Raw genomic sequence first — 23,951 nt, 5'->3', positions numbered from 1 at the left:
CTCAAAGGCAGGCAGCACAAAAGGACAGTAAAGGCAGGGGAACCCTGCTTCAATCAGGTGAAAGTCAAACATTTCAAATACATCCAGAGACTGGGTCCTTGGGCCCGAGCAACAGTAACTCCAGCTGAAGTCAAAGGAAAGCATAAGGAATTGCTAAAGACAGCCTGTAGCTGGGTGCCTCCTTGCACCTAGACGAGACAGACACGTGCATAGCGCCCTGCGCCCTGGGCCTCAGCACTGCCTCCTGGGAACCCCAGCATCAGCCACCAGGTCTGCTCCCTTGCTGGGAGTGCAGCCAGCCCTGGGCAGCTTACCCCACCACAACTGCAAAGTGGTGCTTTGTTGGAAGGTCTCTCCCAGGAACACCCATCTCACAGCCTGGAAGAAACGGCCACGGGAGCAGCATTCACGGATAGCCCTACCCTGATGAGGGATCCTGCCCATCACGGGAGAGGACCTGCTCAGGGTGCCAGCGAATGGCTTGGTCTCTGCTTGCAGGGCAGGGACCACCCCTGTTTGCCTGAGAGGCATTAGGCATGGTCCAAAACAGTGAGAGAGAGGGGTGGGGAAAGAAAGGGGATGGTGACAACCTCAGGAGAGGAGACAAGGCTTTTCTGCGTGAAAGACTCCATGCTTAGGGAAGCTCCATGCTCAGATGAAAAATCCTCTAGGGTATCTTCTTCCATCCTCTGTGTCAGCAGGAAAACCCCAGCACCCATAGGGAAAGAGAGAGAGACAGAAAGACAGAAAGACACAGAAAGAGAGAGAAAGAACACATGAGAAGAAATGAAGGAACAAATGGATAGATGGATGGATGGATGGATGGATGAAGAGAGGTCACAGATATTCCAGCTCTAGATCCTCCACTTAGGTATTTGAACTTTACATGGTGGCTTGTAAAACAGATGTGGGGTGAAGCGTCTCTTCCTGTTCTCAAACTCTGTGCTTTGATGAGGGGTTGTGAGCTCCCTCAGCTCACCTCTGCTCCCACACTCCACAGCTCTGGCCAGGGGGAGCCCAGACCAGCCAGCTCTGTATCTCCCATCAGTGCTGGAAATCAGCAAGCACATGTGCATATCACAAATCACCTGCAGAGACCCCCTGGCCCAGCCTCCCTCCCAGAGCCCTGCACCACTCCTAGCAGTGTATCCCTGCTTCCTCTCTTGCTCAGAGAGACCTTCCCAGGACAGAGCCAGGCCATAACACGCTCTGTGTGTGGTGTCCATCCAGTTCTGAAGCCGTGCCAACCAGTGCTGGCACAGGGCTAGCTCCACAGCCCTTGCAGTGGAGAGTTCGCCGAGGTGGGGAGAGCAAGCAGAGAGGGTCTTGCGCTCTTGTCAGCCAGGATGGTAGGGAGACATCCTTGCCACACCGCATGGCCTGAGCCACCCAAGAGCCCACCCCTGCACAGTATCCACACCACACCGCATCCAGCTCTCCTCCAACAGTGATGTGGGGGGCTCTACACAGCTCATCCCCTTCCTCCCTCCTGGTGGAGGAGTGTCCCCAGCTCCAGCCCCACAGGCAACTTCCCTTCACGCTCTCAGTGCGGGATATCTCATTGCAAACCCAACCCCACGGCAGATAAAATGCCAGGAGAGAAGGATGGATGTGCAGGATCCCAGTGCAGCACTGCTCACCTCACTGGTCCTCTTGGCCTGTTGTGCCTGTCCCTCTTGCTGCTCACACCACACAGGTGCCTGGCCCATGAGGGTGCCATGGGGCACCCTCTGTGCAGGCACCTGCTCCCACACTCCCTGTGGTTGCCTGTAGGAGAACACCTGCGCTGGGCACTCCCAAGCAGGACCCCTGGTAGTATCAGGGTGAGAAAGGCCCCAATCTCATAGGCCAGCGTAGTCACATGCAGCCCAACTCCCAGGAACTCCCAAAACGCAGACCCCAGGAGACGAATGAGAAGTTTGACCCCATGCAGTGCCTGGACATGAGGGGCGATCAGCACCAGTAGCATGCAGCTGGTTAGCTTATGACAAAACTTTGGCAACAGCCCCAGTCAGAGGTCCTCTCCCTCCACCCAGTGTCACCATCACATAATTCCCATGGTCACATCCCACCATGCTCCCACTGGACACCATGGCAGACAGAGAGCTGGAACCCAGCAAACTATGAACACCTCCTGATGAACAACCTGCTCCCCTCCATAAAACAAGTAGCAGAACAAACCTCTCTGGCCTTCTCCGGGGTTCCCTTTGGTGTTTCATCTTCATGCTTGGGTGAGGAAGAGGCTGGTGAGGAAGGCAGCCTCCTGTCCCGATCCCTGTGAACCAGCTTGCTGTTGGGCTCCTTCAAGGTCCGTTTCAGCTCATTGATGCTGGCCTGATGCTTTAGCAAAACATCTTCTGGCTTGTCTAAAAACTTGGGGAAGGAGAGAGGAAGGCAGCTATGATTAAAGCACTGATTAAGGCAAAGGGGAAGAGCAGGGGCACTAAGGAGGGTTTGCTTCACACTGGGTTTGAATTTAGGGTCTCAAGACCCAACTGAACTGTGTGTCCGAGAACCCTGGTCTGTGAGTCTCACTAGGGTCATTACAGGGAGCAGGAAAAGGGCAGTGAGTGGCAGAATGGACACACCTGGTTTCCCTCCGTGAAGGGGAAAACATGCCCCTTTGGCATCTTGAGCCTGGCTTGTTGAAGACAAGCTAAATCAGGCGGGGGAAGAGAGCTGGAGGTTCCTTGAGATCAGCAAGGGGCTGGGCCCCACTGGAAATACCAGCAGCCTCATCTCTGTTGGCTCCCTCCAGTCTGTGCTGCTCTGCAAGGCATGAAGGAACCAAGAGCCTCTAACTCAGCAGGGCAGGAGAGCAGCCAGTCCTCCCAGGAAGAATTTTTGGGACTCTCTCATTGGTATTTATAATAGGGCTCCCTAGAAGTGGATTCCTGTAAATCCAAAGTCAAAGATGTCTGACATGGATCCAAACCTGAATCAGTACGGACCAACTTAGGCCCAAAAACAGTCCAGGAGTGGGGTTGGGTCTGGCTTGCTATAGAGAAAACAGCTCAGAGAGCTCAAGTGCAAGGTGAGATGTGGGCTTTAGAACATCCTTTTGTGATGTTACAGGCACTACGATATCTCCCTTGTTCTGCCATAGGGGTGGGCAAAGCAGCTCAGAACAAGAACCCACCCTGACTTCTGCCTCAAGCTCAAACCTGTTTTGAGGTTCGAAAGGAGTCAACTAAAATATCATTCCTTCCCATTATTTCTCCTGGGTGCCACAGCAACAGACCAGAGACCCAAAGGAATCTCATGAAAAGCCCAGCCAAGTTTTTCAGATTCTGAAGACTCAGTAGAATTTGTGAAAAGATTCTCCCAGTCCATCTGCACATCTGAAGCATGCGCCCCACAGCTTGCCCACCTCTAGGCTCGTGGGAGTGTCGGGGAGCACAGGACTATAGGAAACAGCACATGTACATGCAGCGGGAATAAGCAATGAGGCAGACAGTGGAGGGAACACAACCAGGTGCCTGGCTCCATAGTGGATGAGAAGCCAGCCTGCTGGGACACCGTGGCACCCACCACACTGGCTGGGTTTCCTTGCTGTGCTGAGTGGGGATGGCAAGGGCCTGTGCACTGCAAGCACACCGCTAGGGCTACATCTGTCTCCGTCAATAGCTCAAGCAACGATTTAAACCCCGTTGTAAGCAAAGAAGAAACCTCTCTCATAGCAGTTGTGAATTTTAGGCTGGAATGGATCGGCAGACCAGGGCCAGAGGGTCTCTGTCAGCTGTTTCTGATGGAGGGGCTACCACATACACAGGTAATTTGTTAGAGGGTCTGGCAGCCTTTGCAAAGACCTGGTGAGAGTGCAGACTCTCTCTTCTCTGCTCTGCAACATCCCTCTCTAGCAATACTAGTCAAGCTCAGTCCAAGTGACCCTCCACTGCACAGTGGATAATTATGACTGCCTGCCTTTGACAGGTGGATGAAGCAGACGGTGAAGGGATCTCTGTGACTTATTTGCTCAAGGCAGGGCAGAAAGGCAGTGATAGAGCTGAGATCAGATCCCTGCCATTCCTCCTCTGCTGTTTGACCCCAGCTCTCTAAGGAGACAAGACATGCAAACTGCTGCTGGAGCAAGGGATTTCTTGAAAACAGAGCCCATATGCAGGGCATGTGATGTAGACCCCAAACCAGGAAACCCAAAAGCTGAAACCAAGCCAGGGCGTGAAGTCTCGATGTGAAGTAGGAGCAATAGGGTCATTCAGTGCCTGTGCTGCCTCCTCAATGGGACAGTTAGAGTCACAGGGTTGGACAAAAAGACACAAGGAGAGGACATGGAGGAGTCAGTAACATGAGCAGAAGCCAGGTCTTCCCAGTGGGCCAAGGACTCGGCATGGTGGCCCGTCCATTGTGCCTTGGGAAGGCTCTTGCTCACACACACAATGAAGACTGCCTTACTTAGTGGGATAGAAGATGCTGCTGCATGTGCTCTGTTGCTAGACCCCCAGATGTTTGCCCATTGGGTTTGTCTAGCAGATCAACCCCCCACCTTCATGCATCTTGTATTCCAGTAAATAGGGTGACACGCAGTGTTGCTTTGAGGAGGATGGACAATATGATGCACCAATAAGGACTAAGATACTCCAGAGAAAGAATACCTCCTGCTTGTGCCTGGGGGTTGTTTCCTGCTCCGACTGGCAGCAAAGAAAGGATTAAAAGCAACCAGTAGGGTCAGTCCAGAGAACTTGTCACAAACATCACAGTCAAGTTGAATTTGGATGCCTACACGGGGCCTGGCTGGGCCCCACTGCCCCCAGCCAGGACTCATAGCAGGGCCCCACTGGTATCAGCATAAATAAGCACAGAAGGACTGGAAACCACGCTCCCTGCTCAGCATGGAGGGAAGGGCTAGGGGCTGAAATGGGCTGGGGTACCCTCTGAGCCAGCCCAGGTGGCCAAGGCAGTACATGGACAGGTCACGGCTGCATGCCCACCAGGGTGTGAGCCTGCTCATGGGTACATGTGTCTGGTGTGCCTGGGGGAAGGGTTGCATGCGGATATGCCTCTGCAAGGATGCAGGGAGATCAGAGGGATGGACAGAGACCCAGGCAGCATTCGCTGTGGCCGGGAGCTCTTTGCCTGAACAGCGGTGACCACTGGCACACTTGGTCCTTCCCCTTCCCACACAACAGATTGGGGGCTACTCCAAGACCCAGCCTGGCCACCTCTGCCTGGGGTCAAGCTGGAAGACAGTTTGGAGGGTCCTGTGGGAATCAAGAGTTGCTTCAGGGCAGGAGGCAACAGAAAGCAGAACTGAGCCACTGTGACAGCCCTGTTCCCATTGGTAAGGGCAAGAGAATGGGCCACACCAAGCCTTGTGGTGGAGCGCTGGCTCTAGAAAACCAGGCCCAGAGGTGATCCTTCCTAACTGCAGCCCAGCCTGGAGTTGGGATACAGACCCCTGATGTCTGTGCGCTGGCCTCTCACCTGTCCTCTCTCTCGGGGCAGCCCAGAGGGGTCCAGGCAAGTCCATGTCAGAAGCTGCCCTGCAAGACAGCCCACCCCTTAGACTCCAAGGTCCTATGCCCATGAGGTCTGTACCTTCAGCTCTTTGATTTTTGTTGGGGTAGTCACTTCCTCATCTTCTGCCTCAGACCGTCTCCTGCTGCCAAACTCACCATCCTCATCCCGCTTCTCAGCTTCTGCCCCAGCATCGTGATTCTCGCTGACAGATGCTGGGCGCGAGAACTCTGCACATGCAGAAGAGAACCCAGATCACAGACATGCAAGTCATCAGTCCCTGTTCACCCCACCTCCCCAAGCCTTCCGCCCTGGCACAATGGCTCGGAGCAGTTGGCTAAAAAGCCCTGAAAGGATCTGCAGCAGGGAAGACAGGTTCTAGGGCTTGCTGACACTGCCACAGCCCCAAAGTTCAGGCCTCTTCTCCCTTCCTTTGAAATTTACACTTGTCACCAGCCTGGCCTTTACACCCTTCCCCATGTCCTTGCACACCCAGGCTGAGCTAACACTATTATCCCCAACAGAGCTGAAGAGAGCCCCATCTCCCCAGACTGACCCGGGTCCCAGTCCTGGCTTAGCTGAGCCAGCCATGTCTGCATCCCTGCTGCTACTGCACAGACACACAAGTCTGGGCCATCACTTGAGATGGGGACAGGCCCTCTGCCATGGGGATCCAGTCAGGGGCAGCCTACAAGAGTCATCCAATGGACTGCAGCAACCCTGACAGATCCAGCCAGTCCTTTCCCTGCAGAAATGAGCCACAGCAGGACAACAAACTGTGAGCCCACCACACTGAGCCCAGCTGCCCCTCACCCATACAGCCCTTGCCTAACAGCAGCCTCCTCGTTCCCGCTAGCAGATCAATCTCCCTCCCCCTCCCCAATTTGGGGCATACCTCCATCAAGGCTGCGAGACATGGTGTACCGTTTGCTGGAGGAGCGTTCAAAGAAGGGGGCTGGGCGGTCAATGAGGGCACTGGCCTGCCGTGTCTGTGCCTGTGTCCGCCCGCTGTAGCGGAACTTGGAGCCCATCACCAAGAAGCCCTTTGGGGGTGGCTCCGGGGACACCAGCCTGGGGATGAGTTAGGCAACACACAGTTAACAAGTCCACATGGCACTGAGTTGGCCTCCACAGCCCTGTCCCATGCATGCATACAGACTGCAGTAGTGTGGGGCAAAGTTCCAATCCCTCCTCCCTGACAACTTCAAGATCCAAAGCAGAGACGAGAGGTGTGATGAGGAAGAGGAGTTTGCCTCAGCAAGGTGCCAATGGGGAAGGAGGGATGAAGGGGGAATTTAAGGTCCTGATGAGATAAGAACCAAAATGGCAAGGTTTTCCCAGGCAGTGGCAGAGTGGGGCAGACAGCCTCTGCCTTATGGAGCAGACATGGCTCTGGACATGGGAAGGACAACCTAGAGCCTCCCACTCCACGGGGCAGAAAAGGTCTGTGGATGAGAGATGGGTAGAGCCTGCTCCTCTCGGCCCAAAAAAGGCAGAGTAGCCATTCCCACAGGGATATGACGCAGGGGACAGCCCTGGGCATGCAAGGGCAGAGAGGGCTGCTCCTACACAGGCTAAGGGTGAGAGGAGGACAGCCAGCTCCTCCCAGGGCAGGGCAGAGGAAGCCCGAGGAAAGCACTGGAGAGTCTCCTGTTTCCCCACATGAACAGGCTGAGATGAGCCACAGGCAGCAGCACGTCTCCCTCTGAGGCATGGAGAAGGTCTCCTCACCTGAAGAAGGTGTGATGCTCTATGCAGACCTTCCATAGACGCTTGGCAGAACGGTGGTTGGGCAGCTTGAAGCCAATGGTGCTCTCAAACTGTTCATACTTGAAGGAGACAGAGACATGCCATTACGGGCAGATCCTGCTCTAAAGGACACAATGGGAGGGGACCTGCCTCACCAAGGCCCTCAGGTTCCCCTAGCAGGAGCCATGGCCATGCAATAATATATTCTTCAAACCAGCACTGAGAAGGTCCACGACCAGCACTGCTGGATGAGGGGATCCATTCTTCCACCTACACTTCCAGCCTAAGCACTTTCTGCAACTGTAAATGGCTTTTCAGTTCAAGAGACATTTCCTCAAGAAATAAAAAAATTTTAGTTTGTTTTGGTGAGACAGATTTACTCTCTCCACTTTAGATGTACTTTCCTTGCTTTCCTCTCCTCTGCTAAACAAGTGAGGAGAAATGTGTTCTCCCATCAGTGCATATAAAAGTAAAAAGAGTAAAATTTAAGAGGGAAAATGTTTATAGAAAATTAAAGAAAAAAATATCAAAAATTGTTCTGAAACCCCCTTCCTGGGCAATATCCAAATGCCAAAGGGGTCACAGCACCCAGGGAACCTGGGGAGAGCTGTACAGGGTGCCATCAGACCTGCTGAAGTGCTCCGGCCAAAGTCACTTTTTCAGTGAGAAAATAAGAGACCCAACAAGAAAACACTTGCTGACAACCCCCATTTGCCAAAGGAGCTGTGCTTTCTTGGCTAGCCATGGCCATTAACTTGGGAACTGCTGGGGCAGAGACTGGAGCAAGGTCAAGACCTCCCCATCAGGCACAACCCTGTTACAGGAAAAGTAGGTATCCTGCCCCACTCTTGGACCACGTGGAGTCCATGGCACCCACCTCACCAGGGCGGATCTTGATGTAGAAATTGCTCCTCTTGTAGGAAATTTTGAGGATCTTGGGCCAGGCAAAGCGGTTGATCCTTAGCCTGTCCCTGTAGATGAGGAGGCCGTTGGCACAGACGCCCAGCATGATGTCAATGCCTTCCGAATCCTGGAGGGGGAGAGAGAGACAGGTGGAGACTGCTCAGCCACCCAGTAAGGACCAGTCCAGTCTGGAGTCCACCTTACATTATGGTGTCATATTCCCTCCCATTAGCTGCTCTGATACATGGGACTGGCTGGCAGAGAGGAATGACACCACTTAGCTTTTGTGCTTATGCTTATGGGGCACCCCACCTGCACAAAAGGGCTTCACATTTAAACTCTTCTCCACATTACTGCACTGACAGTATAAAAACAGCGTGGGAGCTACAGACACTACAGTACTCCCAGGCATCAGGACATTGAGGAGCCCCAGCAAGCTGTGGGATGGGAGTGAAGAAGGAGGAGGAAGCAGAAGAGAAGTGTGACTGTGGGAGGAAGGGGCTGCGCAGGGAGGAGTGTGCCAGGACAGGGCAGGACAGAGCCCAGCCCCTGGCCACGGCCCTCCCCCAGCTTCACAGCACCAGTACCTTGGCATGGTGCAGGTCCACTCCATACATGGAGAGCTTCTTTGCATTTTCCAGGAAGTGGATCTCTGCTTCGCCTGGGGTCATGCCCCTGCGGAGAGACAGACAGAGAGGAAAATGTGACCAGGAGCCCCAAGGGATGTAGGTCAGCACTCTGGTGCCTTCCCTCACTGCCAGCTGCCAAGAGCTGCCCCCAGCCAGCCCCATTCCTTCCTGTGGCTCACCGGTAGGTCTTGTGCAGCTCCATGATGCGCTCCTCCAGCTCTCGAGTCTGGTTAGGGGCAAAGCGGAGCTCACTCACATAGTTGCCCACGTGCTCCTCAGCATCATAGTCCCCCAGCTCAGCTTGCACGGCGTAGGAGCCCAGCAAGGCATGCGTGACGAAGGAGCAGGGCAGGCGCCCCGTGATAATGTCTGCACGGAGCTGCAGGCACAGGTAGTATCTGCAAGAGGAGGAGTCAGAGGGTAAGAGCGGGTGAAGGCATGCGCTTTCCAGAGAGCCATGCAGACATGCTGTGCAGGCTGGACCTCTCTGGTGAGGGATGTTACAAAGAAGGCACCCCCACCTTGCACTGCTCCCCGCAGGGATTGCCCCCTCTCACCTCCCACCGCGGCCTTCTCGGTCCCTTATGAGACCTACTCACCCACTGCTCTGCATGTGATTTACACACCCCCATCCCACCCTCTGCACACAGGGTAGACAACAAATCCTCCCCCAGGCCATCTTCCCTGGCTGCCCACACCAACATCTTTGCTTAGCACTGCCCTTCCACACATCCAACACATGCTCCCACACGACCCTTCAGGAAGTTGCCCAGTGAGCCTTCCCAACAGGCATACGTGGGTCCTGTGCAGTGTGTGATGAGCCCCTGAGAACTGTCCTCACCTCGTGATGTCCTCCGTGAGCTGGGCAGGGTCAGGAGGGTAAAATTTAACTGTGAAGGCAAAGTTCCAGGGTCCACCTAGCAAGGGGAAGAGAGAGGTAAGGGCAGTGCCCCTGCTGGGTGCAAGCACACATCAGACATCTCTTTCACTCCTGCTCATGGACATACAGGAATATCCTAAGGGTCTCAAGGGTAGGCCTTGTTCACCCCAGGCCAACACAGGGCAGGACAAGGGGACTCCAAAAGCTGTTTGGAGAAGGAAGATTAACCCCTGGGAGACTGCGCAGCTTCCAGATGCTCTGGACACTCAATGAGCCAGACACTAGCATGATTCGGTTAATACTCCCCAAACAGCTCGGGAGAGAAAAGCATCACAAGTCTGGGAGCTTTGGCTCAACTCCCTTCATGAAGAAAATCCCACTGCCACAGCAAAAGTCTCACATGTTCCAGTAAGGTGACACTGTGGGCAATGGTCCTCCTGCCACCCCAGTGCATGGTCCACGAGACATCGCAAGCAAAGGCCCTCCTGCACACCAGTACTTGACCCAGCAAGCCCGCCCCAACCTGTTCCACCACCCTCATCCTCCTTGGCCAGGGCACATGGGGATGGCACCTGCAGAGGGACCAGGTATCAGCCCCTCCACTCTCGGCTCTCTGACGGTGCAGACACGGTCCTTTGCCCCAGAGCCTGACTCCTTGTGGCTGTCAGAAGAGCAAGAGCGAAGGCAGACAGGACCATCCAGGTGCTAATGGACAGCTGAATGGGCAATGACACCCCTGTGCCCAGGGCAGTTGCCACAGGTCCCCTCCAGAGCAGGTGGGGAGGGGACATGTCAGAGGGGCCTTTCTCCAACAGCCAGTGATGCTGGCAGACTGGGATCAGAGGTGCTGGTGGCTCATCTCAGCCCATACTCTCAGAGCAGGCTCTGCAGCGGAAAGGGGAGGCCTGCTCTTGCCACCAGCCTCGCTTCACTCTCTGCTCCTGGCGCTGATGTCACCTCAGCACTGGAGCTCATCAGAGTCTCCCACAAGCTGATCTTCTGCCATATTGATAATTTAAATCAGCTTGTGGAAGAATCCAGTGAAGTCAGAGCAGTGTGACTGGGGAGGACTGCACAACAGGGATGGGGCGAGGGACAGGAAGGGGAAGGAGCAAAGAGGGAAGACTTCCTGTCACAGCAGCTAAGTCATCATGTTGGCCCAGTTTGCAGCCATGATCTCCCAGGCATCCTATACTCAGCTCCCTCAGAGTGCCAGGCTCCCAGGCTGTATCTCTGCTCCTTGTTTCTTTACATCAGCCAGGGATCTGAAACCTACCAAGGGCACAGAGTTACCACGGCAAATGGCAGTGAGGGCTCAGCCAAGCTGCAAGCCATGGCTGGGACCAAGCTGACTGGGAGCCCAGCGGGCAGTGGGGAGCCCCAAACCCAGAGAGGAACAACCCTCCCCGGCCACTTACTGCGGATCTGCTTCTTGATCTCTTTGGAGGGGTCCAGCCAGTTCTGAAACAAGGAGAGGTCACATTAGGGAGGGGGTGAAGGGCCAAGTGCTGGGGAGGGAGCAACCTGCAGAGTGAGACCCTCTCACACTCACCTTCTGGCTGTCCGAGTCGCAGAAGGTAAGGCCAAAGTAATCCTTCTCCAGGAGGTTGAGGTGCTCACACACCATGTCAAAGAGGACTTGGCCTCGGGCATGCTTCTGCAGGAGACACAGATAGGCAGGGGAGCAAGAGAGAAGCAGGGGCAGGCCACAAGCAGGCTTTATCTGTGCTTCTTCAGACCTGGCAGATCAAGGCAGCAGCTGCTGGGCCCAGGAAACCTCCACCCTCACCTGCCTCCAAGTGCCCCATCCATGTTTCCGGACCATGCCAGGAGGTAGAAAGCACTGCAGGGGGAGAGCAGCCACTGTGGCCCTCCTGGCTAAGGGCAGCATCATCTCTCCAGGTCACTACTGGAAAACTGCAGAATTGCCTTCAAGAACAGCTCTTTTTCCTCAGAAAGAGCTCAGCCTGGGCCCCTTCTCCACCATGGCTGGCTCCTGGAATTGCCATCCTGAATGCTAGCTCCCCAACACCCCACACTCCCAGAGTCACAGGAACCCTATTCAGCCACACACACTCAGGCCATCTCTTGCCCACAGACTGCAAGCAGCATCACCATAGCACAGACCTGCACATGGCAGGCTGCAGGCCCCATGTCACCTCAGGAAATGGTGATACCAAACCAGAGCAGGGTCAAGGTACCCAGGTATCTTTGGATAGCTGAGACAAACATGCCACAGAGCTCATGGTAGATGACACTACCTGTAGGACAAGCTCCTTCCTGATGCCCTCTGGCAGGGGCTGGCTGGCTCCTGAACCATGACAGGATGGAGGAGAGGCAAAAAGAGCCTGAGCCATGCACCGTGATGGAGGATGTCCTCATTATCTGGTCCTTAAAATTCTCCTGTACATCTTCCATTCATTACTTGTGGCAGTGAGTCCCAGCTATTGCTTATGGAGATGGAAGAATTACTTCTTTGACATGCCCATTTGTTTCTCCCATATTTACAGCCTCCTAGTCCATGTATTTTCAGACTGGGAGCTCCCGATCTCCCGTCTCAGAAGTATCCTGTTTCACAAGTACCTTTACCAAGCACCCTGCACACTGAGGTCCAGGGCATCATTCTCCCACAGAAATCTGTATGACTTCAGCACTCACTGCCTCAGAGACCTCACTTCTAAGCTGTTCCTCATCTGGAAATCAGCAGTTTCAGTCACCATTTCTGGATCTTCTTCTCTTTCCTGCTGAACCAAGATTTGAAGACAGGGGTTCTACACACCATGTGATGCATGTAGGGTCTCATATTGAATGGTTTCACTTTCCTTTTTGGCTGTTTTTTTTGTTGTTGTTTTTTTTTTACAGAATTAAGCATTAACATCCCTTTTATGCAGGTAAGGCAAAAATTCTTTCAATCAGGCCCAAGGGAAAGAAAGAACTTCAGCAGAAGCCTTTCTTTGCAAAACAATTCTTTCTCTCCTCTACACCCCAAATGACTTTTTTACAATCTTTCCACAGTCACTAAAGCTCTTTGTGACAAATTTCACTGTTAAAGTGACAGTTAGGGCTGCAGGAGCACTGAGATCAAAGGACCTGCTTCCAGTATGGCAATCCAGGGGCCAGACCCCCCGACTGCCAGCTGCCTTGAGGCACTCACTATTCCCATGCAACCATGGAAAGCATACAGCCACGTTTCTTATGTTCATTAATCCTATGCAGTCGAGACCTCCAAGAGCCAGGACCTGCATACAGATCCAGGTCTGCTGTACCCAGGCAGCTCCTGAGCCACTGCTACTCCCATTGGGGAACAAAAATCCATTCACCAGTGGCAATTGCAAAGGTCTCCCTGACAAAGGCACAAGGATTTCTATTTATGAAGAGTCTCAGCTTTTGCTTTTTTAAAGCAAAGTTCCTAGTCCTCCTAACAGAAAAGATGTCCCTCCCACTAACAACATGACATAGGTCAAAGAAGTGCTGTCTTCCTGAGTCTGCAGGCAGGAGACAGCGACAAGTGCTGGGGCAGAAATGGGCATTCCAGCAAACACCCCTCTCATCCTAGTTGGCTCTCACCTTACCTGGGTCACAGAGCCATCCCTCCATCCGCTTTCAGCAGAAACTAGCCCAAAATCTAGCCTTGAATTAATCCTTGCTTTCCCCAGACCTGTTCTATGAGGGACAATGAGCTGAAAGAGTGGTCACCATACAGACAGCAGTTGAACAAGCACTGCAGCAAGCTCCTAGTGTGAACAAGGCCACTGGCAAGTGCCATTCCCAGGCAGGTGCCAGAGCTGCTCTGCAATGTCACGGCAGTGTCACACAGCCAGCCAGCCTCCTTGCTCCCTGCCCTGCGATGCCGGGGAAATCGGCTCGCTCACGCACACCCCCACTCCACACTTGCTTGTGCACACTCCCACTAGACTCACAACGCTACACAAACAGCAGGCAGCGTATGCACAGAGCGCCATGTGTCAGACCATCTTTCTGGGCCCACTAAACCACATGCGCACATAGGGATGCATCCTTGTTTACACACAAATACACACACACACGAGCACGCTGCTTCCAGATGCTGATACACCTCACCAAATGGTCCCTGGCTAGCCAGTTTTATGGGGAGGGACAGCCAGGACTGCAAGATGAAAACAGAGAGGATGGAGTGAGGTGCAGTTTGTAACACTGCCAAAATGCATGTGGATCTGTGTGTGTATGCACATAAACATGTCTGTGCCTGTCCCTGGCTGCATGAGCTGAGTCGGTCTGTGCATGTTGGTCTCTTCGCACAGACACATGCACACACATCTTTTGCCTTGGCACACAGGACAGCAAACATGCTGTGCTCTTGGGGTGTCAACAGATACACTGGCATATATAGACATGTGTCATGCACATATTTTTAGGCAGAGCTCTATCCTCCACCTATTAAGCTCCCACTTTTTAAATGTTTTTCCTATAGCTAGTGGCTAGGCTGAAATTCCCTGCTAGGGTCTGTCTTTCCAGGTTTTTTTTTTTTTTTTTTTTTTTGAAAAGTTCAACTTAAATGGCCATTTCTGTGGATGAAGCTTGCAAATGGAGAATCATTTTCTCTACATTAGATTAGAATTATTTTCTATATAAAAAACTTTCCTTGGAGGAGCCCTGACATCTGGGTACTTGCTGGAAGCCAGCATAACTCCTCTTGCCCTAGGCTTGGAAGGGTTCCCGGGCCGAGACTTGGCTCCAACATATCCTGAAGCTTCTGTACAGAGCAATCTGAATGTATGCATGCAGGTGGGCAAGTGCACCTATGGCACCCTTCTCCTGTGAGCCTGCTCCTCCACAGTGCCACAAACTTGCAGCTGGAGCAAGGCGGCACACGGCATGGCAGGGGAGTTCTCCCCAGTGCCTCCCAGACCGCATTCATGCCTGAGCAGAGCAGGAACTATGTGCCCTAACAGGGAACCCAGCAGGGCTGCTGCAGCCGCAACCAGACTGTCACACTGAGGAGCCTAGGGACTCTGCATCCTTCAGATGAGCCTGCCAAAGTCTCTTCTTTGGCCCAAAGCACCGACCCTCCCCAGTGATACCCTGATGATGAAGGATGCCAAAGGGGACAGCAGCCCTTGGCCACCTGGGAGAGAAAAGGCTGAGCACCTCTGAGGGCCCTAACCTGGGACTTACCTCCACTTCGCACTCATACTCGGAGGCATCGAGCAGGGTCACTCTGCAGAGGGCACTCTTGACTTTCTTGGTGATTTTCTGGGGTGATTTCTGGGTCTTGCTGGGTGTTGTTTTATCAGAGAGCCCATCTGTTTCGCTGTAATCCTTCTCCTCCATTTCTGTGCCCTGGAGGGCAAGAGGCACATAGTGTTACCCTGCACCCACTGCCAGGATGGCAGCTGGGGGAAAGCCCTGAGGACAGGCAGGGAGACAAGGGCAGCCAAGCAGGGGCATGAGCTCCCAACAGTTGACAGAAGAAGACAACCCTCTCCTTCTGCCCCTCAGGGACATGGGAAAGGGAGAAGGGCCACAGGTCCAGCTTTCCGGGCTCTACCACATAGGCCATGCAAGCATAGCCCTCTCCTTGGTTGCTTGAAGCCAAGAATGCAGGAGACCAAGGAGCTGTGGTGGCATGCCTGGTTTGTGAGCGCTCAGCATCACTGCCACATGCCAAGGCAGGAGGGGACTTCTGAAAAAATGACACTCATGAGCTTAATGTCAATTCAGCACCTGAGACCACCATGCTAAACTGTCTTGTTCAGCAAGCAGGGACAAGACATCATTGCATTCCCTTAGCAGGATGGAGCTAAGTCTCCTCTGCTTTGCTGGTTGGTCCAGCCTGGCAGTGTCAATCTTAGGGTAAAGCAGCTGCTCCCAGTTCTGCCAGGGACAGTTGGTTTCTGAGACATTAGGCTACCTGCTTCCTTCTCCCTCTCTTGGTTTGGATACCATGGCAGTGCCATTTCTAGTATAATTAGGGCATTAGTCTTTGGGCTCCAGTACTCTTTCTTTTACCTGTCCTCCTATTCACAAAGTGCCACCACTTTGTAAAGACTTGCACAGTGAGCTGGGTGGTAGCCAGGCTGAAGGAACAGCCAGCAGAGTTTATCTGCAGCAGTGGTCTTATGGGGCTAATCTCCTGAAAGTGCTCCTGGGGGTTGTTGTAGGCCTAAAGCATGGGACAGCACAGGACTCCCTGCAACAACTGCACAGGAGCAAGGATGCAGCAAGGGGGAGCACTGGTGCACAGAGCCATGGCACATCACCTCCATCTGCTGTGCCCTGTAGGCCTCTTGCACGCATGCACGGGCTATATGTATGGACTCACAGCTCGGCACAGGAATCGCAGCAGGCAAATTTTGGGGAAAGGGACCGTGCAGCTCCCCATACTCTGCTTGCAGGCCCCATGGCTGGACAGCCCTGCACCCCACTCCCTAGGAGGGGACGGCACATGTCATTCCCAAGGAAGGACAAGAGGCTGCAGAGCCAAGACATGGAGGATGGCTCTGAAGAAAGCTACATCTTCACGCGCAGGGCCTGGCACATAGTGGTCTGGGGCCCACCCAGACCCAGCATGCCCACCTTATCTCTCTGCAGGCAGCAGTTTTTTGTGGACGAATTTAGTGCTGGAACCAGGTGACTGCCAGGTTTGGGACAACAACACTTGGGGAGCCAGTGCCAGACTCTCCCTTGCCACTCTGCCCAGGCTCCTCTGCTCTGCTCTGTGAAGATTGGGCTAGTGTGGGGAAGGACCTGCCACCAGCTCTGCTCCCTAGTGCTGTTGGGACTGGCTACCAAAGGCTTCTGGGCAGTGGACACTGTCCCCTGCAGACCAGAGGGATTCTCCTCATGATGGTCATCCAGATCCACAATCTTTCCCTCCTCTGGCCCACACCTCCTGGCTGTCGCCTACTCACCAGCTCTGCATTTTGGGAGTCAGGCTGGGCCGCAGGCTTCTCGTTGGCCTCAGCCTCCCGGCTGTTGGCCATGGGTCCGGGGCTGGCAGCCATGGCAGTGGGGCCAGGGGTGGCTGCCTCCAGCTGCTGCTGTGGGGTCTCCTCCTGCACATTCTTCACATCCGAATCGGGGCCCGTCTCCATCGTCATGACTGCTACTCAGTCTGCCCTGGCACAGGTATGAGAGAGAGACAGAGAAAATGAACAGTCAGTCCAGCCTTCATCCCAACCTCCAAGCTTGAGGGACTGGAGCACACAGGGATGAAAAATGCAAGCTGGGAAGACGGAGGCCCTGGAGCCCTTTGCTGCATGCACGAACCTACGGTGTGTCCCTGGCTGATCCCCACCGAACAGCACTGCTGGCCACCTGGCTCATGCTGCTTCTTGCCTGTGGCAGACTGCTGCTGTGCAAAGGGCCAGCAGTCTCTGGGACTCTGAGTCTCAGGGACAAGGGACAGGTCTCCCCAGAGAGATGTGGGAAGGACACTCCGAATGAAATGCTGGAAGCCTCTGATCCAGGCTGACAAGCAATGTGGGATGCCAGAATTTCACGCTCAGTTGAGCCAGAGAAGTAGAGCCCATACAAACACCAAGTTTGAAAGTGTATGCTCCCTGCCCGCTGAGGCCAGCTTACAGCTGGCAGGCCCAGCATGTCCCCATCTGGTGCCACAGGGGCCCAGCAAGGTGGTGACCATGGCTGCACCCAAAGAAGGGGATTAGCGGGTTAGAGCACAAAGACAGCAGGACCCCTCCTGCTCCCAGAGCCCACACAGAGGGCTCCACCTCACCCACAGCCAGGATGGAAAACTATCCCTGCCCTGTGCCAGCACACACTGAACCCCTCAGCACTGGGGCACCGAGCTGCCCCCACCATGACACACAAGGGTGCACGCTGCCTGCACTAGCTGAGGCTAATCCTCTGTACTCGGTGCAACGAAGGAGCAGGAACTCTCCAGTTTCAAACACTGAGCTATCAAAACCCTGCATGCAAGAGCCCTTTTGGGGCAGCCCACACCTCATACAGGGCCACTGCCTTTTGAATAGAATTATATTTAATTCAGAGGCTCTGATGACTTGAAGGTCCCTGGGACAGGAAGGATGCACAAAAGTGCCACTGAATAAACACCGCTACGGAGGGGAGCTGGGCACAGCAATGAGAGCAGAGAGTAGGGCTCACCCCCAGTGCTGGGCAGAAGAGAAGGCTTGGCCATGCCCAGCCTGTTCCCCATCACTGGGATCTTTGGTACCTTTAGAAGAATTTTTACAAATGGAGGGGATTTTTCTGGGATGAAAGATCAGGCTGTGAATCAGGTAAAAGGGCTGCATTATCATAGGAATTTGCAAACATTGACAACTCTGTATATTGCATCCGGGATGGTTGTTTTTTCCCCTCTGGAATTCCCACCAGAGCAAACGAGCTGGGTTCCCACAGCCTCGCAGCCCAGATCTTGTGTGGCAGGCAGGGACAGCAAAAACCTGCCTCTACTGCCACTGCCTCTGCTAGAGCAGTCTCACCATCTCTCCTGCACAAGATGCCAACACAAAACCACCAGCCAAGAGTAGGGAAGGGAGATACAATTTCAGAGCTTACTGATCCTGGCTTCAGGTGCTCAGTAAAAAACATATTTTTGAATCCTTTATGCTCTTCTTGTCCTGTACACACATTCTGCCATCTGCATTACAGTATCATCTACCCAAGCAAAAGCACTCAGCAGCTTTACTGAATGCAGCCGAGAGCAAATTAAGAGAACAAATCTGCTGGTGCGGACGCCTCTAGCCAGGCCTTACTGTAAGGAGTAGGAAGCGGAGAAACTGAGGCACAGAGCCCTGTTCTTTGTTCCTGCCAGTGCCACCAATGATCCTTAACCAGGGAAGTGGCCAGCACTGCTGACAGCAAAACAAGACGGTGGCAAGTGAGACAGCCCCTCTGCTCATCTCATGCACAAATGATCTGAGTGCATGGCTCAAGGCTGCATTAAAGATGGACACAGCGTGCACTCTCCCGTGGCAATCATGAAGCTGCACAGCCCACACGACACCACTGGCTCTTGACCCGTCCAGCCCTGCTGATCTGCAAAAGCAGTGGGACTGGCAGGGCCTCCCTGGAAATGAGCCACTGCATACACGAGACATCGAGCACCCTCTGCACTTGTCACCCGTTGGTCACACAGGGCTGGTCACACACCCCCAGCTCCCTGCTGCTGGGCTCTTTGGGCCATGTGCCAGCCTTGAGGCATCAGCAGGCAATAGCTGCAAAGTGCATTTGCACTGAGCAATGGGCAGGAAGGATTCCCAGGCTCTCAGTGACCAGCCAGGGACAGGGAGCACTTGCAGGGCTATCACTGCTTCTGGAAGATGGGAGAGCTGGCTCAGTTGACAGCATGCTGCCAACAGTCACGTCACCTACCCGTCCCACATCACAGCCACATGAACAGCGTTGAGCAAGTGTTTATAACAGCAAATTGGGGGAAAACCTGCAACTTGGAGCATCAAACCTCACATGGGATACTTCTGATCTTCATGTCTGAAATCACAACCCACATCCCCTGGCTGTGTAGGTCGGAAGCCTGCTTCTCCCAGGATTCACCTCCTCGCAGGTTCACTTGCCAGGGAACAAGGACTGTTGGTCAAACTACTCTAGGTTTTTACCCCAGCCACCAGTAGCACTTCCCCACACTAATGTAGAAGGGAGTGAGGTTTGCAGGACAGCTCAGCATCAACACAGGGCCAAGCCTCCAAGGAGCTGCCTGCCCTGGGGTTGGACAAATCACATGATGACATTATATCCCCCCATCAGCAGCATCCCCACAACTCCCAAGTTTTGTTCAGCAGGTGGGAGAGAGGAAGAGCCCGGTCAGAACTGTGCCTCTGCTCCTAAGTCAGTCAGAAATAGACTCCTTTTTCTTTACAAAGATTTCTCTGCCAGCTTCAAGCCATAACTACTGACTCTACAATCTGACTCAACCCGTGTGCAGGCTCTTCAGCAGCGGAGGTGCAAGGAAATGCCTGGTGTGGTCCAAGGCTGCTTCTGAGCTTGCTTGCTCTGAACCACGCCCACGTGCAATGATGCAGCACCCAGCAGCCTGAATTCAGAAACGATCTGGTCTAGAAGAGCAGAGCAGAGCAGGGATGGGAGTATGCATGCTTCAGGTGGAGTTGTTGCAACAACAGGGCCAGGGAGTGAGGAGGAAAGGGGCTCAGCAAGGACCTGAGCTTTAGGGAGACACGGGCAGGCTGCAGACAGGGAGAAAGGGCACAGACAGAGCCAGGCAGGATAGGACCCCCAGGGAGGCCCCAGGAGCATGTCTGCATGTCAGGCCTGAGGAGCACCAGCAAGAGCAGAATGTCCCGCACCTCGTGTCCCACCTCCGCCTTCAGGTGTCCCCAGCACAAAGGTAAGATCTGAAGTCATACCCAGAAAAACTGTAAGATTTGGTTCATGATCCTCTCTTCAAATGGAAGCAAATTCAAGGAAAACGACTCTCAGTGCTCATCTCCTTGGAACCACACAGCAGCTCAAACACCTCATTTTCTGTCAAGTAAAGCTTCGCAAGACCTCAGCAACTGCATCTCCTCCACGACAGCACCTTCCCGCATCATGCACATGCAGAAATGCACTACCTGAAGAGGCCATCCATGCTCTCCCATCCCTCCTCTGCCTCTCCAGCCACCCCCATGTACCATGCCTGTTTTAGCTCAGAAGCCTGTCCTTATTCTCCTCTCCAGATGTCCCTGCACCCAATGTCAAACACAGATAGGTGCAATAACCAGTCTGGCTCCTGAGAGAACAGCCTTTCAAATGCAGACACACAGGGATATGGAGAAGATTGCTGAGGTCACGGCAGAAGGATTTTGTTCAAAAAAGAAGACATGGTTTTTCATCCCCCTCCTGCTTTGAATGCTTGGTGTGGCCGCCCTCTGGCATCACCCTCCAGGGCAGCAAAGGACAAGCTCTCCCCCAGTGGTCCGGGTGCCCACTCCCAGGACAGGCAGGATGACCTGCCACTATCTTCTGAGGAACATCAACTCAATCTCTCTTATAGCAGATCCACATGCTTGGCGAGGGTCACGAGAAGATTCTGAACGTCATCAGTATTTTTTCCACTGAGGAAACAGGATGGAGGGTTGCTATTTTTCAGCTTTAAACTGAAACAGTTACACTTTCCTCATTCAAATCTGTGTGTGTATCATTTCAAAGAACTTCAGTTTTGATCTCAGTGTGTGCATTTTCTAATTAACATGAAATCTCTAAATGCAAATAATCACTTTGAACCAAAAACACACTGAATTTTTCACTCGAAGTTTCAAAACTTTCTTCCAAGCCCCTTTCCCTGCAAAACAGAATACCGATTCCCTAGGAGACCTTACAGGTGTGACTGGATGTGTGTTTTTTCAAAGATGGGAGACGAGGACTTCATTGCAACTCTTCCAGCTAGCCCTACTTTAGCAGATTAAGCTCTGATTCAAATCCTCCGGTGATGGGAAAAGAATTTGTTCCAGACTCGCATGCTGGGGTACCAGGCCAAGGAAGATTTCAATGGCACTCCCAGCTGGGGCCTCTCCCATGCAGCGGGAAGCTTGCAAGGTGCAAAAGCTGCAGGAGCAACCGTCCCAAGCCTGGTGGCGCATCCTTGCACGCACATCTCCAAAGACATGCAGCGCTTCCCCCCATCCCTGCACAGAGCCCTGCGTCCCCCTGCACCAGCCAGCCCTCCCCAGCCACCCACAGACAAAGGCAGCCTGAAGCAGTGCAACTGGAAAAGGAGGCCACGGACAAGGAGCCGTAGAGACAGACTACGGAATCTCATTGCTAGCCCTCTCCTACCTCCCCCTGCCCAGGAGCATGTGCAGGGGGGAGCCCCAGCAGGAAAAGTCAGAGGAAAGATAGAAATACTTGCAGGAAGAGGAATCTTTGGCAGGTCCCTCTGCTCCCAGCCCCCTTCCAACATACTCTTAGGCCTCATCCCCTTGTCTGGATCCAAGCCTGGAGGCTGGCTCCCTCATCACAGGAAGCTGCTAGCGCCTGCAGGATGGGATGACGCTCACCTCCGGCACAAGGGAAGAAACTCCCCCTTCCCTAATCCCCCCACCGCCACAGACAGGAGCCTCCTTTTCTGTACTACTCCCTGTGAACCCCACCACCATGCCTAGGCTCCCACACAGCCTTTGGAATCCCAGCCCTCTCTCCCCCCCTTTCTCCTTCCTGCTGCCTCTCTCGTCATCATTCATAAATCATGACCGTCTGACTTTTATCAGCTTCCTCCAGGCCCAGCTCAGCCCCTCAGCAGCTCTGCAACACAGGTGGCAGAGCCTGGCTTGCAAGGGAAAACCCCAGTTTGGGAGCTCTGGCCCAACACAGTGAGCTGAGTTCAGACTGGGGGAAAGGAAGGATGGCTTACAGGGGAAAGAAGATGTGCTTCTCTTGCAACTCTCCTTCTCACCTGCATTAGTGCCCCTGGCTGCCAGCACAGCCCCTCTACACTGGGCTCTGCACACACAGCTGCAATCAGAGATACCCCTTGCAATGAAGGGGCAAGAGAGGCAAATGGGGAGAACAGAGGCACAGGGCAGCTGTGGCTGTGTCCAGACCCCCAGTGAACCTGGGATTCCCCACCCCCTTGCCCACCACCTCCACTGCACTACCGACCACCATCTCCCATGCCTGCGGAACACAGAGAGGCTGGCATTCCTGCAGTGAGCACCAGTGGGGGCTGATGGACATCCAGCCTCCCAAATGGGACCTAAAATGAGATGATGTTCTCCTGCACAGGAACCAGTAGAGGAGAAGCAGAGGCACAGCTGCACACCACACTGCAGGATCACCTCTGCTCTCTGTACATCAACCCTCGCAGCGGCAGCAGCACCGCTTGCTCAGAGCCATACCGAAGTCAGGGAGAGGGTTTGGGGCTACATGACAGCAGAAAGGGGCACAGGCCTGAGCCAAAGCCACCCTGCCATGATCCGAGCCCCAAGTCAGTGTGTTAGGTGTCCATCTTCAGGACAGGCTCCAGGGACTGTAGCGTTTCTGCTTCAAAAGAGGCAGTAGCCGCCTAAGCAGATGAGAGCCCAACACAGGAGTGCTGAGGGGTAGCTGAACCCATAGGCTATGCTGCCAGTGTGGGGGCAGAGCACTGGCAAAGGGGCTTGGCAAGCTCCCTGAGACCATCTCTCTGCTTGGATCACAGCCCAGCTTCTCCTGCTGACCACCTTTGCCAGCCCTGTCCCTGCCCCACTTTTGCCTGACCCCCAATAGACTCTACATTTCCGCTGAGCGCTCTGCCTCCTGCCTTGTTGGACTTTGGTGCTAATGCACTCCTCGGGCATCACCAGCACCTGTGTCCCAGTGCCGAGGCATGGGAGACAAGACCCAGTGCAGGCACAGCAGAAACACGAGCACTGATGGGCCCTGTCCCAGCAGGGTCACAGCAATGGCCCATCAAGCCCTCTGCTCCCCATGGCATCTGCTCTTGCCATGTCAGTGCAGAGCATCCAGGAAGAGGGCTGAGCCTTTCTGCGCTCCCACGTAGGAAGTCACATCTGGCTACAAACTCTGCAGAAGCTGTGGTCTCCTTGCACAAGCTGCGGCTCATCTGCTAGGAAGACAGCAAGACTGTGGCAGGTTGGGAGAAAGAGATATCACTGGAAAAGTGTCACAGCTAGTATATCAATTCAGAAATCTCTAAGGATTTCCTAAGCTTTTCTAAGGCAACTCCAGCAGCAGCATCTGGAGATTCACAGAGATTCATTGTTCCCTCTGCATGCGGGGCTGTGCTGACTTTCACCAGCCTGAATCAGAGCAGCCTCCAGGCTGCTGTTCTGCAGAACAGCTGGGCCCCGGGACAGCCCTTGCCGTGCCTGGGATCACCCCAGACCTGCCTGGGATCACCCCTGCCGTGCCCCAGCAGAGTACTGGTACAGAGCCTGGGTACAGTGTGCCTGGGAGAGCCGGAACTGAACAGGCACAGGCACAAAAAGGCAGGAATGGTAGGGAAGCCTCCCTGTCCCTCTAGATGAAGGTTTCCTCCTCCAGACCTTCCTCTCTACCACACCTCAGCTGGTGGAGCAGTGCTGGAAAGGGAAGGCACCAGCCCCAGCTGTAGCAGGCTAGCGGAGCTGGAAATCAGCATTGGTGAGAAGGGGAAGGCGAGACGCTTGCTTAGCCTGCAAGGGGGGCAGGGATGGAGCTGGCAGCCTGCAGCGCAGGTGGCATGGTGCTCACCCCCAGCTGAGCCCTGCAGATACACACTGGCCCTGCTGCTGACGCAGACAGCACGAGCAGTGGCAAGCACGGTGAGGGCCCCGCACTGGCACAGCCACAAGGGCTGCATTCAGCACCCAGTGTAGTGTTTGTGCCACATCCACTAGGCAGCAGCACCACAGAGAGCC

At 54.1% G+C, this 23,951-nt stretch overlaps 1 protein-coding gene across 5 annotated transcripts in view; it reads right to left on the bottom strand.

Moving 5' to 3' along the window:
- Nucleotides 1-23,951, bottom strand: part of EPB41L1 (erythrocyte membrane protein band 4.1 like 1) — a 94,557-nt gene that overhangs the window by 21,812 nt on the left and 48,794 nt on the right. For 3 of the 5 annotated variants that reach the window (XM_067307919.1, XM_067307921.1, XM_067307923.1), the window contains 12 exons: nucleotides 16,527-16,734; nucleotides 14,791-14,955; nucleotides 11,189-11,293; nucleotides 11,055-11,097; nucleotides 9,598-9,673; nucleotides 8,936-9,154; nucleotides 8,715-8,802; nucleotides 8,102-8,254; nucleotides 7,207-7,304; nucleotides 6,371-6,546; nucleotides 5,557-5,705; nucleotides 2,182-2,373 (listed from right to left, as the gene is read on the bottom strand). In XM_067307919.1, coding sequence (XP_067164020.1) covers nucleotides 2,182-2,373; nucleotides 5,557-5,705; nucleotides 6,371-6,546; nucleotides 7,207-7,304; nucleotides 8,102-8,254; nucleotides 8,715-8,802; nucleotides 8,936-9,154; nucleotides 9,598-9,673; nucleotides 11,055-11,097; nucleotides 11,189-11,293; nucleotides 14,791-14,955; nucleotides 16,527-16,715 — 1,653 coding nt within the window. In that variant the 5' untranslated portion in view covers nucleotides 16,716-16,734. The remainder of the gene's footprint in view (nucleotides 1-2,181; nucleotides 2,374-5,556; nucleotides 5,706-6,370; nucleotides 6,547-7,206; nucleotides 7,305-8,101; nucleotides 8,255-8,714; nucleotides 8,803-8,935; nucleotides 9,155-9,597; nucleotides 9,674-11,054; nucleotides 11,098-11,188; nucleotides 11,294-14,790; nucleotides 14,956-16,526; nucleotides 16,735-23,951) is intronic. The other 2 variants (XM_067307922.1, XM_067307920.1) reach the window with 1 other exon arrangement.

The sequence above is a fragment of the Apteryx mantelli genome, chromosome 18 (assembly GCF_036417845.1).
Source record: "Apteryx mantelli isolate bAptMan1 chromosome 18, bAptMan1.hap1, whole genome shotgun sequence".
Lineage (NCBI taxonomy): Eukaryota > Metazoa > Chordata > Aves > Apterygiformes > Apterygidae > Apteryx > Apteryx mantelli.
The sequence above is the reverse complement of the archived record's forward strand: the minus strand, read 5'-3'. Positions and strand labels throughout refer to the sequence as shown.